At 39.0% G+C, this 15,582-nt stretch overlaps 1 protein-coding gene across 5 annotated transcripts in view; it reads right to left on the bottom strand.

Annotated features, from left to right (window-relative positions):
• Positions 1 to 14,929: 14,929 nt before the first annotated feature.
• The window catches only part of Stxbp4 (syntaxin binding protein 4), a 150,385-nt gene continuing 149,732 nt past the window's right edge, over positions 14,930 to 15,582 (bottom strand). For all 5 annotated transcript variants that reach the window (XM_076871642.1, XM_076871644.1, XM_076871643.1 and 2 more), the window contains one exon: positions 14,930 to 15,232. In XM_076871642.1, the coding sequence (XP_076727757.1) occupies positions 15,118 to 15,232 (115 nt within the window). In that variant the 3' untranslated portion in view covers positions 14,930 to 15,117. The remainder of the gene's footprint in view (positions 15,233 to 15,582) is intronic.

Genomic DNA, 15,582 nt, shown 5'->3' with positions numbered 1-15,582 from the left:
TTCCACTAAGTACATGCATTTGTTGTATCCTCTTCTTTCCCTCTCCTGGGCTCACCTTCTTGTTTGCCTCTTGTGCTGGGCTATCACTCTGTGAGGATGAGGACTATGTGTATCTCACCATGCATGGGCAGCACCTGTGCCCCTAGAAGGTGGTGATCATTATCCATCAAGGAATGAATAAATACTCATCCACACTCATCTTTCTCCTGTGGAATCAGTAGATCAGGAATCTCTGGGTCACTCCTTGTGCAGGTCAGTCCCATCTGCCACCTCAGTATATGTCTTATTTTCTTTGTACCCTGGAAAGAAGCAGACTTCTGTGGATTGTCTCCCCTCGGTTCTCCTCCTGAGTGTTTCTAGAAGAACCCAAAGGAGAAGGGGGACTGGAGAGGAGAAGGGAGAGAGGCAGCTCACAACAGTCCTTCTCCTTTCTCCCCTTCTTGCTCTGACACTACATTATGATAGCAGCTGCAACTCTCTCTAGCTACAGCTCGGGTGGGGTGCCCTCTCCTCCACAGTTGAGTTTCTCAGTGGTATCCAATAAAAATGTTTCCCCATCTCTCCATCCTAAAAGCAGAAATGGCTTCTAATTCCTTGTAGCTCCTGGGTGCCTCTATTACTTCTTACTGAACCCTCACCACACATCTGTGAGGACCACCTTCATGAGACCATCTGTGATGAACCTATTTCCTTCCAGATTTCTGACTGATAAATTACTCCACTTGGTGCTGGTAAGATTGATGTTCAAGTTCTCTGGAATGGCTTCAGTTAATTTTAGATTTTTGTAGGTAATTCTTGAGACATCTTTACATTACAGCCTTATCAGACAGACATAGATAAGAATTTCCAGAGGACTATAATAACATTTCTACTCTCTGCTTAATTCTCAGCATTTCTGTTATGAGCATCAGCAGAAATCATACTGTTCCAAGCAGATTTGGTATCTATGCATCTATATAATTCAGTGTATAGGCCATCTCCCCCGTGCTTCAAAACTACTCTGCAGTGCCCTTTACAAAGCTTCTCAGTTCACTTGAGTTCATGTCATTTGAATCCCCTATCACAGAGGCCACACCCACACTCACAGTGTTTGTTGAAATGTAGGGATATTGGTGTGAAAAAAGTTGTAGGTACCATATGTTTAGGCAAAAGCATTTCTCTTTAAGAATCTGTGATTTTATAACTCAGTGTTTTTAATAAAGTGAAAGTTATATTCTCTAAGAGGAATATAGGAACAAACTTAATTATGATATGTAGGTAACTGTGATCTACCATAAGTAGAAGGCAGAGCTATTGTCAGCTCTGAAACACTGGCTTAGAAACCAAAATAAAATTAGCCTGTGGTTTAAACAGAGACTGAGAAACATGGAAATTACATATGTACAACTATCATCTAGGTGAAATGTGGAAAAACTGAAGTCAGCCAAGAAAGTATTTGAAAGTCACATATCTGCTAAAGGACTTGTATTCAAAATAAAGAACTATTAAAACTCAGCAAAATACTTGAGCAAATTTTTCACCAGAGTATATGCAGAAATAAGCAGGTGAAATGTTCAACATATTTTTCCATGAGGGGAAAGCAAATTTGAATGATGATGAATTACCACTACACACCTATGAGAAGGGCTAAAATTAAAAAATACCAACTACACTAAATGCTCACAAGGACATGGAGCAACTGGAACTCTCAGATACTGCTGAGTGGAAAATGTCACAGCCATTCTAGAAAATAGTTTGGAAGTCTCTCAAAAAGATACATAGAATAATGTATCCCCAAAGATCTTCATGCTCAATGTCAAGATCCAGTGAAAATGTTACCTTCAAGGCAACTTTGCAGATGTGGTTGAGGGCATGGGCTCTGAAGTGGAGAGACTGTCCTGGACCATCAGGGTGGGCCCCATCCAAGCACTTTCAGAGCAGATCAGCTTTCCGGGATGGATCAGAGAGAGATGTGACAATGGAAGATAAGTTGGAAAGGAATCTGACAGGCCACTGTTGGCTTTGAAGGTAGAGGAAGTGATACTGGTGGGGTGTTAAATCCAGGTTCTTGGAGTCCCAGACAAAGGATTCAGCAAGACATGCAGAAGTAACAGACAAAGCACAGATTTATTGAAGGGGAGAATAGTGCTCTGAAAAACAGAATGGATACAGTCTTAAAGCTGAGTAGGCAAGCAAGAGAGAGAGAGGCTCCAGGCCCCAAGGTTGGGGGATTCTTGTCTTATATGCTGAGCTGTGAGGGAGACCCTCCCTGCATAGACCTTATTGAAGACCCTGTTCCATTGGTTAATTTATGATACCTAATTAGTATACTGTCCTGTTTGCACCCATTAATTACTTTATTTTCACGTACCTAGAATACTGAACCTGGGGCAGGAGCTGCCATGGATAAGTCCTCAGTGGTGGGAGCTGTCAAGAACTTACCCACAGGGACATGACGACTATCTCCTGTCTTGCACTCCAGCCATTTTCTTGTACCCTGCCTCCATGATGTCCTAATCTCCTACATAATAGAAGGGGGTCAGGGGCCAAGTTTTACAACTACAAGGAACAAAACTCTACCAATAACCTGAATGGATTCTCTCCAGAAGTCTCCCATAAAGAACACAGCCCTGCTGATATCTTAGACTCAGCCCAATGTTAGATTTTTTACTTAATTAATTGTAAGAAAAGAAACTTATACTAAGTAACTAAATTGGTGCTAATTTGTAATGGCAACAACATTAAATATAGCACATGATCAAATAATCCTAGTTCTAGGTATTTCACCTGGGAAAATAAATACTCAGGCTCTTTCCTTGCCTTACTTTTATTCTTAGGATACTGTCCAAACCTTCTTAACAATTCATAAGGCCTTTTGAGATCTGATTCCTGTTCACCATTCTAGACTTATTTCAGGCCATTCCCACCCCAAAGATACATTCTGGTTATACCAAACCCCACAGTATCACTCTCTTATCACCCTCATTTTTTCTGCTCTCTCTTGGGGGGGGGGTAACTAATACTAACTAGTTATATTTCTGTTTGGGTATAACATCCTTCAAGAATCTCTCCCTGATTTTTCATTCCTGGGTTAGATATTTCCACTAACAAGAACCAGTACACCAGTATTTACAGAAGTTCTATTCATAATAACCCAATCTTGAACATAATCCAAAGGACTTTTAGTAATAAAAAATGAGTGATACACATGTTGACCCAGGTGGATCTCGAAGGCATTACACTGAATGAAAGAGGTCAGTCTCAATGGTTATATACTGTTTGCCTATTTATATGATATTCTCCAAAAGACAAAACTATAGTTATGGAGAACAAAGCAATGAGTGCTGGGAGCTGGATGGAGGAGGATGTATCTACAATAAAATAACAGGAGGGAGCTTTTGAGGGTGATAACACTCTTCTTTATCTTGATTATGATGGTGCTCAAATGTACCTATATATTGGAAATTCACAGAACCGCCCTCCCCAAAAAAAGTCAATTTTTCTGTCTGGTAATTTAAAATAATACACCCAAGCTACAAAACAGTGGAAAACTTGGGTCCCCGTGGGACCGCATAACCAATGAAACTGCTCTGGGATATTTAAACTGACACCTATAATAGCAGCAGAAGCCTCAGTCTTTCTTTACCATCAACCTGGTCCTCCCCAGACAATGAGAAAGGAAATATCACATATGTGACAACTCTAGCATGAGGAATAAATCCCCAATAAGCATCAAATGCAGTGAATCTGACCGCAGAGTGGCAAAAATGTTAAATGCAATTGTTTTTTTGTTTCCACAATAATCAATTCAAATATTGAGAAGGTAGGTCAGGGCTGTGAGGCTTGACACAGTCCAATCATTCATCTTTCCAGGCCTTGTAACATTACAGATTCCCAAAGGGTAGCATGCAGAGTTCTACAGAAAACTTCTAGAAAAGATAACGAGAAAACCAGAATCAAATCAGGTAAACACTTATTCTCATACATACATGATTACTAACATTAACTTTTTCTTCTTATTAAAGAGATACCCATATAGAAATATAGAAAAGTATAATGAATAAAATAAATATCATGAATAATATCACTTTTTTCAGATCTTCTATGATGTTCATACATAAGATGCTGTTGTTATCATACTGTATACAAACTTCTGTTCCCTTTTATTTCCAATTAATATTATATTGTAATACTTCCTTTGTGATATTAACTATTATTAAGCATTTTCCATTATGTTAGATATCATATTTTATTTAAATATTCCCTGGGCTTCATTTAGGCAGTCATTTCTATTTTAAATAATGTCAACCATTTACCTGAACTTTGGTCTAAAGTTATGATCATCTATGGGGATAAAGGAATAAGAGTATAGTTTGGGTCAAAAAGTTTCAGCATTTTTAATGTTCTTGATAGATATTCCATGATTGTTTTCCAGAAAGTTATAAATATTTTGTAGATGACCCATAATACTAGCAAATAATCATATCATGTGTCATGTGTATTCTAAAAGCCCAGAGTGTTTTAAAATATTTCCTTTGATCATATCTTTAATGATTAACTAATAGTCTAAGGAAGGTGGAGAAATTTGTTTATAATTTTCTGACATTGTCAAGGAACAAAAATCAGGAATAGAATCACTTGATCTCTTTCAAGTATTTCCCTCCTTTCTTCCTTTCTCTTCTTCCCTTTCCATTGCCCTTCCTCCCTCCCTCTCTCCCTTCCTTCCCTCGCTTTTTTCTTGTGGTGCTGAGGAATAAACCCAGGGCCTGTGCATGCTAGGCAAGTGCTCTACCACTGAGCTACACACCCAGCACCCAAATATTTTCAGTTGGAATTTTATAAATAGCTTTTGATTTAATTAAGTCATTTTCCAGAATGGATACTACGTTTTCACTTTTGCCACTTCACCTTTAATTAAGTTTTATGCATGCGGTGGGATAAGCCAGTAAGAAGACTTGATCCTCCATATCATATTTCAATTCTAAGACATATTAACATTTACACATCATTGAAACTGGGTGTGTATTATACACTTCTAGCACTGAGATCTCCCTACCACTCTCCAGCATGCCGGCTCCCTGAACTTTCACTCCCAACTTTCACTCTCAGGCTGCAGGAACATGCTTTTACCAGAGAATTTCTCTCTCCCTCCCTGTCTCTCATGCTTAACCTTGACTGATGGTGCAGGGGTATAAATACTCCAGCTCTTTGATTTCGGACTTTGTGGGGGTCTTCATTGTCTTCAGGGCTCCCCTGTGAACTTAGCCAAAGTTACCTTTCTGCAGTGGACTTTGCCTGGCATCATATTTGTGTGTGTGTGTGTGTGTGTGTGTGTGTGTGTTTTCCCCTCTCTTCCCTTTGGTTGGTCCTATTTTTCTAGTTCCTTATTATTTTTCCCCCTTGGGCCACTTCCTAATTTATACCAATTCTCATCTCAGGGGAACCTGACATATTACAGGATGTGTCTCATAATGAATGAGGTCTTGCGGTTACTGTTGGCCAGGTAGCCATAATGATACAGCTGTCTCTCTGTGCAGGCATGAATTTGGCTGTTCTTTCTGTGGTGTGACTAGACTGTTATACCTTAACTTTTCTGTTAATAAATCATTTAAAGAACTATTTAAGGAAGGAATGTGAATCCTGACTGCTATCTAAGAATTTTCTACTGAATCCTTTTGAAAAGATAAAGAAAGTGACAATGTTGAATTATAGAATAAACATCAAAGACTGGGTTGGGGTTGGGGGACTCCCGGACATAGAGATGCAGTCCTTCAAGAAAGGCTTCATCTTGGCAGCAGAAGGAAAATGTGGACAACAGCTCTGACTTGGAAAAGGTTCAGAAGAGCTCCATTCTGAATGTAGAGTTTTAGGAATATCATGATTTATTTGTTTTTCATTTTCCTATATCTATGTTTATATCTATACCTACACAAACACACATGATAAAATATGATTTTTTAGATTTATTTAAAAGATTATAAGATAAAATTCTAAGTACTAAGTTGTATTTTAAATGCTATTTTTCATTGTTAGTGATATACAAAAATCACAATGAATGTTATGATTTATGAATTATAAATCAGGAATATGGTACACAAAGAGACAGAAGAAATACAACCAATGAATAATCTTAGCAATAATGGAAAAACTAAGGTAATTTATAGATGGCTCACTTCCTCTGATTTTAGTAGGAGTTCCATTGGTGAATGAGCTTAACACTAGAGTTTTTGGTCATGTTCTTGAAATTCTGCAAACTTTAGTATGTTAATTATATATATGTATATCTATGTATATATATAATACACATAAATACATATACAAATATACACCACATACAGAAATATGCACACATACATAAATACCTATAAAGTGCTTAGGTATGCATTGTTTCCTTTAGATTTTCCTTATATTGAGTACTTTTACCATTCAGGGAAATAATGCATGCATTTAATTTGCTGCCAGTTTTCATTTATGTGTGGTGATCAGCAAACAAAAATAAAGCTGGCATTAGATTAAATGCATTAGAATTCCTTCTCTGAAAAACTGCTCAGTACAAAGAAAGAGGATCTGCCCATAAATATCTTTTCATATTCATTCCAGAAAGATTCCTGACCTGAACTGTCCATTCTAAGACAACTTTATTATCTACTTACTTTGTTTTCTCTTCCCATATCTGTTGATAAAAGATGAATTTCTCTCAATTGTAAAACAGAATAGTCAAGCGATTCCAGTGGGGTTAGTTATATATGGGATGAATTCTGCACTTTCAGAGTACTGTGGCAATACATAGCTCCCTTGTGCCAAATCAGTTCTTTAGCAGCGTGATTAATTAACCCATGAGGACAGAAGTTTGCGTGCTATTGCCTTGAAATGCACTTACCCAGTATTCTGGTTTTAGGCTTCATCTACCCTCCCACACCAAAATCATTCTACTGTGTTTCTTAAAAACCTTGGGCAAATCAACAATGCTTGAGTACGTGCTTTACAATCCTTTCACTGCAATCATACTGTGAGCTTTATGACCACATTTATGCAGCATACACTTTTCTCTTCAGTAAAATCCATTATATTGTTCCAGCCACGAAAGAACTAGTTAGTATGGATATGCTTAGTTAAACTCCCAACTCATTTTCTTTTTCGCTCAATTTGCAGGAAACAGTTAAAAGAGTTTTTAAAAACTACAAATCACAATTTTAATTTATTCTGAACACATTTATTGCATTTTACCATGCCATCTTTGGTGTGAGGGATAAAAAATAACATATGAACTCTGACTTAAAGATCCAAAGTCTAATGGCAGAGACATATGTACTACGTTTCTACCCAAATTAATGGCAAATGGAGTGTGATAGAAACTTTATTGACAGGTATGCAGTAATAGGGGGTTGAGGTAGGAGTTTAGAGCATGGCTCTCCCAGTTTATCTTCTTAACTTCCAGGGTTTTAGATAAAAATACCCCAAAGCAACAACAGAAAAGAAACAACTGACTATCTGGGCCAGTTTTCTATCTTTCCACTTCCCTCCCATCACCACCTGCGTTACTTACCTGGTTGCTAATGTTGAGTGGAACAGCCAGAGGGAGAAGAACTAGTTGTCTTCAACCAGAGTTCCAATTTTCATTATCGTGTTGGTAAAGAAAGCACAAAGAGAATGTAGGGCCAGAAATCATGTCACAAGTCTCAGTAACCTATCTCATCAGATAATGTGAAGTAGTTAATAAATGGAGTGACTCCATGAGATATGGACACATAGGTCAGTAGCTCTCTTGGAGTGGCCGTTCTTGGTATACCACCTGGAGTGAGAAACAGGGCTGCACAGGTTATGCACAAATGCAGGCACGGCATCTGCAGAATACCAAGGTAGCATGTGTCAAGTTCTCCACAGAAGAGGTAAAACATGAATAGAGTCTTTGTGGATGAGAAGGAATCCGATGAGGGAATGAAGAGGAGGCACTTTCCAGATGGAACCTCTGAGCGACTCCTGGGATGAGAAGGAAGGCTGGAGAGAAAGTGCAGGGCTAAAGGAGCAGAGGGGCTAGGGATCTCATGAATAGGAGCAAGGAACAGAGTAATGGAATCACATTAGTGTTTTAGAAAGGTAATTCTGACAGAAGTGTTGTAGAGATTGATGGGGGACAGGTGTGGCCCAGAATGAGAGAGAGGCATATTGCCTATGTTTAATCATCCAGGTAAAAAATGAGAAAGACCTGAAACACAAAAAGAAAATGTTTTCATGGAACAGAGAAGAGGTAATAAATATATTTCAGAAATGTTCTAGAAAATAGTATATGCCTTGGGTTTTTATCCCAAACTCACCAGTCAGATAAACCGCTGCCCACTGAAGAGGCGGAAAGAGGCCCAAAGTGTCACTCTACTGGAGGTCCCTCTATGAGAAAGGAAATGTTAGGAATCTGGAATAATGATCCCGACCAACAGGAGACTCAATCAGCATATGGTTCTTTCCTTTCTTTGGGGTCACTGATTTCTGTGGGACTAGCTTAGTCTGTTTAGGCTACTATAACTAAATATCTTACACTGGGTAATTTGTAAACTAGAGAAATTTATTGTTCACAGTTCTGGAGGATGACAAGTTCAAGATCAGAGCACCAGCACATTTGGTGTCTAATGCTTCAAAGATGGTACCTTCTTGTTGTGCCCTTGCAAGATAGAAGAGGCAATGGTTTCCCTCAAGCCTCTTTCAAAAAGGCCATAACCCCATTCATGAAGGTGAAGTCCTTAGTCCCAATTACTTCTGAAAGGCCCTACCTCTTCATACCATAACTTTGAGGGTTAAATTTCAACACATGAATTTTGAAGGCACACAAACATTCAAAACAGAGCAAGGGCTTATCTAATGTCAAGGGACTAGGGGCTTGGATGTCTGATGTAATTGTCTCATCTGGTTTCCACTGAGAGGGCCTGTGGATTAAATGGAAAAAAAAAAAAATTCTCATTCAGATCTAGGGCATCTTTCTGCTCCTCCTGTGATCCTTTGGGTTCATGGAAGTCAATCTACTCCTGGAGGAAACTCACCGAAGTTGTCTAAGTCTGATTGTGTGTACACACACCATGCAATCTTTCCAAGGGGACAACGAGCTTTCTTCCAATGGCTTTCTTCTGCTCTCAAAACTGATTGGGAGCCAGGTGCGGTGGTGGAGGCCTGTAATCCCAGCGGCTCGGGAGGCTGAGACAGGAGGATGGCAAGTTCATAACCAGCCTCAGCAAAAGCGAGGCGCTAAGTAACTCAATGAGACCCTGTCTCTAAATAAAATACAAAATAGGGCTGGGGAATGTGGCTCAGTGGTTGAGTGCCCCTGAGTTCAGTCCCCTGTACCAAAACAAAACAAAACCTAATTGGGGCTTTGCTGCTTCCAGAAACTTTGCCCAGAAGATGGGGCCCAGGACCCTTTCTCTGGGCTCCAACTATATTGTTCTTTCTCTTATTTCCAGAGCCAGGAGAATTATTTCCCAGACAGAAATAGGAAAGGCTGGCTTCCTCATCATAGGGCTTTCAAATCTGTGATCTATACCACAAATCCTTCCCTAAGACATCTCAGAACTCCCTAAGGATTTTTAGAACTCAGAAGAACCTGCTTTTCTCTGTTTTCTGTCATCACACCCTTTCTTGAGGCAGGGAATATTACATGGGCCTAGTAGTTCAAATACGAAATAAAGACATGGAAGAAAGAAAATAGATGGAAAAGCTTTGATTAAATTCAGTTGTATGTCCTTTGCATAGAATGTAAATTATATGAGGGTTACAATCTCCCCCTGTCTTGCATTGTATCCCTAGTACTTAACAAAATGTCTGGCTTTTTAAAGTATTTTAGGTGAATAAATGAATACGAAAGGATGAGAGCTAAGCTAGAAAATCAGTCTTAGGTATGGACAGCACATTGCATATTCCACTTGGCAAACACTCCTTGAACACCTAGTATTATAGGCACTGTGCTAGATCCTGAAAAAACAGTGTTGAACAAAATAAAAATTCCTGTTCTTCTGGGGTTTATTTCCATTATAAGTTCTATTATAGAGGAAGGCAATGAACAAAATAAGATCATGACAAATAGACAAATAATGTGAAAGGAATAATACACATGGTGAAGTGATAGAGAATACTCGGTGACTGGGGAGTGAGAACAAGGGTGGTGACGTGGACTGATCTACTGATATGACAGCACAAACCATGCCCAAGAGTAAGAGTTGAACTTAAAAAATGAACAGAAATACTAGTAGTTTAAATATAAAAAAATCCTATGAGGAAAGCAAATTCAGAATAGTATTTAATATTTGTAAGATCACCAATGTGGACACAGTGATATCACGTGAGAAGATCTGTGGTTAAAACACCTTGGGTGTTTCATTTCTAAAGTTAAATTCCACTGGCATATTCTGTTTCAAGTTCTTTTCATCTTTTTAAAAGTTATACGTGGAAGTTGTTTTAATGTTGGTTCAGTTCTTTCTGTATATATATCATAAAAATGTCAAGTTGACCCTTCAAAAAGTTGGTTTCAGCTGGGCGCAGTAGCACACTTCTGTAATCCCAGTGACTTGGGAGGCTGAGGCAGGAGGATCACAAGTTCAAAGCCAGCCTCAGCAAAAGTGAGGCACTAATTCAGTAAGACCCTGTCTCTAAATAAAATACAAAATAGGGCTGGGGATGTGGCTCAGTGGTATAGCACCTCTGAGTTCAATCCCCAGTATCCCCCCCCCCCGAAAAAAAACAAAGGAAAAAAGAAAATTGATTTTGCTTAGCAGAGAAAATAAAAATGTTCCATTTCTCCCTAGAAAAAGGATAATATTTTCTAATTGTGCAAAAACTAGGAGAGTGTCATTTGACTCTGTATTTTGACAGCTGCTTTGCATTTATTATTGGAGAGGCTTTTCATACAGCATGCTCCTATTTTTTCCTAGTAAAGGGATATTAACATTATTTTGAAATTTAAGGGGTTCTTGATAAATAGACCCCTCACTTCTTAACTCCTTAAGGGGAAAAAATAAAAGTCTTTTGAGAAAAAAGAAAGAAGAATAATTTTAGACTTTGAGCTCCTTGATTTGGGCATCAGTAGCATCCATCATGGTAATATAAAAATGTGGCATTTCGGGACAGTCCCTGTTGTGCTTCCCATCATTCTGCAGAACGAGTCCCAATAAGTCGCTTTCAGATGGTTAAACAAACATGCAAACAAAAAACTACTGCAAATTTTGTCTGGCATTTAGTAGATGCAGGAATTGTTTGCTGAGTTGAGTTATCTTGGGCTGAGCAAGGGCAACTTCATTTTACAATGGGAAACTGAGGTCCGTAGAACTTGTAGGTGCATCTGAATCGTGCTTTGCACTCTAACAACAGCTCCCATCCAAATTAGGTTATTTAAGAGTTAGTCCCCACCACAATTAGATGTAAAGTAGAAAAAGATGAGAGAAACATTTGAAATACACTGAATTAGTCACTTGCTAGATTATCCTATAGAGTGAGTTAGTTTCTGTTACTATGGGAAATCTTAAACCTAATGATTAAAACATTCAGGCTCTTGGATAATGATGGAAAGGTTATTCTTTAAAGAACCCCGCCCCCCCTCAAAAAAAAGCTATTATTAATATTTTTTTTTCTTGGTGTGGTGCTGGGACTCAAACCCAGGGCCTCATGCATGTCGGGTAGACACTCTACCACTAGCTACATTCCCAGCCCTATTATAATCTTTGAACTAAAAAAAAAAAAAAAAAAAGTCCTATCATATATAGAGAAAAATCTCTTATATACTATTGGTGTTAGTTTAAATTGATTCTATTTTTATAAAGAACTTATGACTATCTACCAAAATTAAAATGAACTTATTTTAGACTTAGCTCTGACCATTCTGTAGTGATTTACTTTTATGAGTATATTCAAACTGTGGACATATTGGCACTGCAGTATAGCCACGTATACGGAAAAAGATTTAATGAATATATGATATTAACTGGAACATGGTTAGTTGTAGATGAGAACTTAAAACAGCGTAAGTGTTCACTGATAGATTGCTGACTACACAAATTATGGGCTACCTGGGTAATGACCGTTTATGCACACCTTTGAAATATAATATTGTTCTATGCATGGACGTGACAAGATGACCATGATATGCCAAGTCAAAGGCTGCTTAGCAGAAGGCTCTAGGTGGAGTGAAACTATTCACCCATGCATTGGTGATGAAACCTCTGGAAATGAGGTGGGCTATTTATATAATTTACTCATTTCTACAGTATGTGATTTTTTTAAAAAATGAAAATAGATTTTTTTGAACTTTAAAAGTTAAGAAGTAACTTTATATCTGGATACCTAAGAAGTCTGTTGTTTTGATGAACAGTTAGCCAAACCCAGGAAATGGCTAACTGTTCCTACTTTGCCACAGTGCCTCGAGGGCTACCTGCATTGTTAGTGTTCAGTGAATATTTTGAGGGAATATGTGAGCAAGGACAGTTAACCCTGGTCACTCTGGGACAGGAATATGTAGGGACATTAGTATTCATACCTTCTAATGCTATATTTAGTCAGTGAGTCATTGGAGAAGAGTTTGAAAAACACAATGATAGGGTTAATTTATCCCTACAAAACATAGACCCACATAAAATAGTTTGGGGATCCCATTTGCATTGGAAAATAATTTTTTCTTGTGGGGAGTGTTGGGGGTGGAACCCAGAACCTCCTTCATGCTGGGCAAACACTGTGGCTGAGCTGCATCTCCAGCCCTTGGAAGAGGAATCTTACTGAGTCCTCATCATAAGAATTTTTGAGTATCTGTCTCTTAAGACACTTACCTATTGGATCAGAAGACACAGAAACACAAAGAGGAGGGAATGTTAGAGATGGTTCAACGGGCTCAGCTAATTCAGCAACACCCAATAAGGAGCCTACATGGACTGAAACCTGGGACGGTGCTTCCATTCTCTCCTACCAGCAAGTTCTCTAACTACCAGCAAGTTCTTTATGGCACTGAATTGGAATCTGCTGCTTTACAAAATTGACCAAGTCACTGGTTTAAAGAATGGGTCCTGGCGTAAGAGACTTGCTCTGAACTCCAGTTTCTACATGTAGGTGCTGTGTGACCCTTGGGCAAACCTAAGCAGTTTCTTTTCAAAATGGGGATAGTTTACGGAGCATTTTTCAGAAGATAGTGAAATACATGCAAATTGTTCTTTGCAATGTACAGTATAAAACGCTCAATAACACCATCACGATTTTTATAGGCTTTTTCTATTGGATATTTGATAGAAACAGAGAGGATAGTGGCAAAAGCAGTAGCGAAGAGATGAGGTGTCAGTGGATTGTGTGCCTGAGATCCTTGGTCTTGGCGACCCAGGCATCTCCTGTTTTCCTCACTAAAATCAAGGTTGGGGAGGAAATTTCACACAATTAATTTGAAAACAAAAAAAGTCGTCCTTTCACAATTAGAGCTACTAACCTATGAAAGCAACTCCCAAGTGTATGAGAGTCCACTGGCCTAGGGAGGGAGACACACAAAGAAATACCTTCTTCTTCAGCTTCTCTCAAAACTGTCCTCTCTAAAGCTTCCTTATACCCAAACAACTATCAGGGAAGCACCAGTCTTCTCCGTCACTCTACCACCTTTCTGATGGGTGATGACTGCCTCTCAGGATCTGACTTGACACCATTCCTGAAGACATAAACCATAAATCCTCAATGTCAGGTGTGGGTCAGCAATGTCTATATGTACTCGCCATCTGTACCTTACCAACCAGATGAAATGCAGCAAACTAGGAGACTTAGGATCGGGTCTAGATAGCCTTGACCTAGCCATGAACTCACTGTATGAACTCTTAGCATCTCAGTTTACTCATCTACAAAGTGGTTACAAGTGATAGTTCCTACACTGTGTTCTCAGGAGCTCTAGGTCTGTGTGGTAGCAGTGGGTTCCTGGTCTCTATCTTGTTCCAAGCAGAACAGTAATATCTCATCACCTGCCCCCAGATGATCCCTCTGGCATGAGCACCTTAAGCGCAGAGTAAGTCACTGATATGAGCCCCACCAATTACGTAAGAAAAATATGAGCTGCTAAAAGAAGCCTACTGAAACAACATCACAAAGCGGTACCCTTACCTGGTGAGTGAGTGGGTGGAAGGAGGAAGGGTTTACAGAGGGAGAAGGATGTTTGACTGAGAGGTGCCTTCTGAGTCTCTGGAATGCACAGCTGCAGAGCCAGCTGCATCAACAGAACTACGGTGCAGTGCCCTGTGTGTTGGGCCATGACCTCCCTCTGCAGGGACCGCAGGGTACAGGGTGGGGTGAGAGAAGACTGAGTATGCACTTAGATGTGAGTTTCAGTCCTGGGACAGGGAATTTCATTTCTCTGAACCACTATTTCCCTAAGCAGTTTCTTTTCAAAATGGGAATAAAAATACTAGATCAGCCTAATAAGCATATCATGTGGTTTAAATACGATGAGTTTGGGCAGGGTATGTAACTCAGCGATAGAGTGCTTGCCCAGCATATGCAAAGCCTTGGGTTCAATAACCAGTAAAGGTGGAGATGGAAGTGAGGATTGGGGGGGGTAGAGAAAAGACAAAGTCTGAAAGGCATTTTGTAAATTAAAAAGTCCCCTAAAGATGTAAGTTGTATTTGGTAGCCCAGGAGATAGATGTTTAAATATGAGCCTTTAAAAATCCCCAAAAGCTTGCTAAGATCTCTTTCTAAGATATGAACATAAAAAAAAAAGATCAGTGAATTATCAAATAAATGAAGTATTTTACTCTGTTCACATAAATTTTAAATAGATCTTAATTATAAAGACCATTGGATATGATGCCAAATAATGAACTACATATAAAATTATAAAGATGTAAATATATAAGACAAAAGTATACATATAAAATTTAATTATATATCATTTCAAAAGATATAACTGAATAATTCTTAAGGAACTACTGAGTAGCAACTTTTAAATGTGTACAGTATATTAAAACATTTTTACAAAAATACCCTAAGTCTAGTCTCCATTTCCTACTCCATCAAGTAGTGCCTGCTTTGCTCCTATTTCAGATGGCTGTGTCTCAGAGTTGGGTGTCACAGGTCTCTGCTCAAGTCACGCTCACAGACTGAGATGCCGGAAGACTGTGGAGCTCCGCTTCCTACAGAAAACCATCAACTCTTCTGGTCGGTGAGTTCTCTAGAGCAATCCTCTTCATTCTCCTCTGAGCAAGACAGGTTCAGGATACTCCTCACGGGGTGAATCCAGGATGTAGTCTGTGTTACGTGACTTAGAAGAACAAGGAATACAAATTAGGATCTGAACAATGGTCTTTCTACCCAGCCACACAAGTACTGATCTTGGTTCCACTGCAGCCACCCTTCTGCAGTCCCTGGTGATAGAAAGCAGTTAGAACTGAACCCAACCAGTATGAATAAATCTTAGGCATTTTTTAAGGTTTGAAGAAAATCCATCTCCTTCTTTCCTCACTGGTAACAAGGAATGTAGGTTAATGCATCATCTTTGATTTCTCTTTTTTCCTTACTGGATAATATCAGTTAGCAAGTCCTATGATGTCTAGCTGTAATATCTCAGCAATCTGTTCCCCCTCTCCTTTCCCAATGCAGTAGCCTGGGTCA

Source organism: Callospermophilus lateralis, chromosome 11 (assembly GCF_048772815.1).
Source record: "Callospermophilus lateralis isolate mCalLat2 chromosome 11, mCalLat2.hap1, whole genome shotgun sequence".
NCBI classification, from domain to species: Eukaryota; Metazoa; Chordata; class Mammalia; order Rodentia; family Sciuridae; genus Callospermophilus; species Callospermophilus lateralis.
Note: the sequence above shows the minus strand (reverse complement) of the source record. Positions and strands in the feature narration are given on the sequence as shown.